At 57.8% G+C, this 3,399-nt stretch overlaps 1 protein-coding gene across 1 annotated transcript; it reads left to right on the top strand.

The window, feature by feature from the left end:
- The first annotated feature begins 377 nt into the window (after positions 1–377).
- Positions 378–3,121, top strand: LOC133283354 (acrosin-like). The gene is made up of 6 exons (XM_061480045.1): positions 378–457; positions 699–899; positions 1,436–1,701; positions 2,093–2,238; positions 2,762–2,845; positions 2,888–3,121. The coding sequence occupies exons 1-6, from the start codon at positions 378–380 to the stop codon at positions 3,119–3,121; spliced, it is 1,011 nt and encodes a 336-aa protein (XP_061336029.1).
- Positions 3,122–3,399: the final 278 nt, after the last annotated feature.

Raw genomic sequence — 3,399 nt, 5'->3', positions numbered from 1 at the left:
AGCTCCTTGGTAGCAGCTCCTTGGTTGCAGCTCCTTGGTGGCTGCTCCTTGGTAGCAGCTCCTTGGTAGCAGCTCCTCGGTAGCAGCTCCTCGGTTGCAGCTCTTTGGTAGCAGCTCCTTGGTAGCAGCTCCTTGGTAGCAGCTCCTCGGTTGCAGCTCTTTGGTAGCAGCTCCTTGGTAGCAGCTCCTTGGTAGCAGCTCCTCGGTTGCAGCTCTTTGGTAGCAGCTCCTTGGTAGCAGCTCCTTGGTAGCAGCTCCTCGGTTGCAGCTCTTTGGTAGCAGCTCTTTGGTAGCAGCTCCTTGGTAGCAGCTCCTCGGTTGCAGCTCCTTGGTTGCAGCTCCTCGGTGGCAGCTCCTTGGTGTCACCCTTAGCAGCAATGGCAGCAAAGGCTTTGCTCCGTGTCCTCATCCTGCTGGCATTGGCCTGGCTGGTGCATGGCTCCTGGGACAGCTGTGGGTGAGTAGCACCAGGCTCTGGGGCTCCCGGTATTCCATAGGGAGATACTGCTGCTCCCAACCATGGTCACACCAATGGGGTGGTGGGACTGGGGAGCACCACTTCCTTGCCATCACCCCATGCAGTGGCACAGTGCAGCTATGGGGCACCCCATAGGGTCTCTTCTCCCTGCAGCACCCTATGGGTGGGACGATGCTCGCCCTTCATCCCTAACCATCAAATGTTGGGCTTCTGCTTCCAGAGGGACCTGCGGTACCCGTCCCATGGCTGATTACTATGGGATGTCGCGCATCGTCGGAGGCGTGGATGCGCAGCAGGGCGCCTGGCCATGGATGGTCAGCATCCAGGTCCCCACAGCCAGCGGCTCTTCACACATCTGCGGGGGGTCTCTCATCACCCCCCAGTGGGTCCTCACAGCCGCTCACTGCTTCGTCGGGCAAAAGTAAGGGGGAGAAGGGATTCCAGCCATAGGGAATAGCCAAGGAGCAGCTCCGATCCCGTCCCCTTCCCCATCCTGGATGCACTGGGAAGAGCGCTCGGGAGAAGGCTGCTTCCAACTTGACAGCCCTTGAGGCTGAGGCACGCTGGGGCAGTGCTTTCCTTTGGGAAGCAGCAGGAATGTTGCTCCTTCCCACCCCTCTTCTCCATAGAATGGAATGGAATGGCATGGAATGAGACGGAATGGAATGGGATGGAATGGAATGGATCATGGAATGGGCTGGGTTGGAAAGGAGCTTGGGATCATCCACTTCCAAGCCCTTGCCATGGGCAGGGATGCCTTCCATAGAGCAGCTTGCTCCAAGCTGGCCTTGAGCACTGCCAGGGATGGAGCATCCAAACCTTCTCCAATCCATCCCATCCCAGTACCCCAGTGCCCTCATAGGAAATTCCTTCCCTATCTCCACCCTGTAATTCCCAGTGGGAACCCATCACCCCTTGTCCAATGGCTCTAATCCCTGCTCTTCCACTCCCTCCCAGCTTCACCACGGATTGGTTCGTGATGGTCGGAGTCACAGACCTGGCTTGGGCCAATTCCGAGACCCAGAAGCGTGGGATCCGGCACGTCGTGGTCCATGAATATTACACCGGCATCTCTGGTGGCTTTGACATCGCCTTGCTGGAGCTGGACCAGCCGGTGCAGTGCGGGTACCACGTGCAGCTCGCTTGCCTGCCCGATGCGACGCTCAGGCAATCCCAGCTCTCCGAATGCTTCATCAGCGGATGGGGCGCGAGGGAGGCCAGAAGTGAGTGCCCGACGGCTCCATTGGCCTTGGAATGACAGGTCATGGATTCATGGAATGGGATGGAAGGGAGGGTAAAGCAAATCCAGGTCTATTGGAGGTTGCTCCGACTGGGGATGGAGTATGCCAGCCTTCTCCATCCAGCCCATCCCAGTGTCCCACCGTTTCCTTCTCTCCAACCTGAGCATCCCTGCTTCAGTTGGAACCCATCACCCCTTGCCCCATCGCTGAAGGTCCCTCCATGTCCTCCTTACGTTGAGGATGCAGAGCAAAGGGGACGCAGCCCAGGCCATAGGGCGCTGTTGATGGCTTCCGTTGAGCTTCTTATCCCCCAATACCCCCAAATCCATCCTTTGTTTCCCTAATCCTGAACCCCTTTGTTTCCCCACAGCAGGGGCATCGTCCCCATCAGCCCTGCAGGAGGCCAAGGTCCGCCTCATCGATGTCAAGCTCTGCAATAGCAGCCAATGGTACCGAGGGGCCATCAAGAGCCACAACCTCTGTGCTGGGTACCCGCAGGGTGGTATCGACACCTGCCAGGTAGGGATGTGCCACTGGGGCTCCCTTCTCCTCTCCCATCTGCAGGGCCTTGCTCTGCATCCCCCTTTATCCCAGCTTCAGAAGAGCATCATCCCTACGCAGGGACCATAGAGCTTGGAGCTTTAAGAGCATTGAGATTCCACCACTAAACCATGTCATGAGTATGGATTCATGGAATGGCTTAGGTTGGGAAGGAGCTTAAAGCATCCAGTTCTAAGCAAGGAGCAGGGACGCCTTCCATTAGACCAGATTGCCCCAAGCCCCATCCATCCTTCTCCATCCTATCCATGCCAGTGTCCCACCACCCTCATAGGGAGCAACTTCTCTTTATCTCCAACCCAAACTCCCCTGTTCCAGTTGGATGCCATCAGCCCTCGTCCTATGGCTCCAATTCATGCTGAAGATCCCTCTCCACACCCAAATGATGAAGGAGAACCCTTCCATCCCCATAGGCTGAGAGTGGTGGTCCCCTCCGGCATTGCCATGGCGACCCATCCCCATCCCCGCTCCTTCTCCTCCATAGGGTGACAGCGGCGGTCCCCTCATGTGCCGGGACAAGCGAGCCAACTTCTACTGGGTTGTGGGGCTGACGAGTTGGGGCCGCGGCTGCGCCAGGGCCAAGAAACCGGGGGTCTACACCTCGACGCAGCACTTCCATGAGTGGATCCTCTACCAGCTGAGGACATTCCGCTCCGCGGCCGCCTTCGCGACGCCCCCAACATGGAGCCACCAGCACATCTCCCATACCCCCGTCCAGGAGACAATGCCTGCGCCCACAGCCTCGAGCACCAGTGGCTTCTGCTACTTCCCTGTTCGGGTGCTGTTGGAATTCATCACTCGGATGCAGGACTTGCTGCAGGCTCTAAGGGGGGAGAAGACTTGAGGAGTGCCATCGCTTGCAGGTGGCTTGACCTTCAGTAAAGTTGCCTTATTTTCCCATAGAGAGGATGCTTTGCATGCCCACCTCTTTTTCTGGTCCATGGGGAGGGGTGGGGATGAGGGACAGAGGGCAGGGAACAGTGGGAAGCGGGAGCTGGGAATCAGGGAATCAACCAGGTTGGGAAAGACCTTCAGGAGCATCAAGTACAATCACTGCCCCACCATTAAAACATGGCATGAAGAGGGAGGGGGAACAGCTTCCATTAGACCAGGTTGCTCCAA

The sequence above is a fragment of the Pezoporus flaviventris genome, unplaced genomic scaffold (genome assembly GCF_033815535.1).
Source record: "Pezoporus flaviventris isolate CSIRO_AGI_PZ_B2104156 unplaced genomic scaffold, CSIRO_AGI_Pfla_v1 ptg000167l, whole genome shotgun sequence".
In the NCBI taxonomy this organism is placed as follows: domain Eukaryota; kingdom Metazoa; phylum Chordata; class Aves; order Psittaciformes; family Psittacidae; genus Pezoporus; species Pezoporus flaviventris.
The sequence above is the reverse complement of the archived record's forward strand: the minus strand, read 5'-3'. Positions and strand labels throughout refer to the sequence as shown.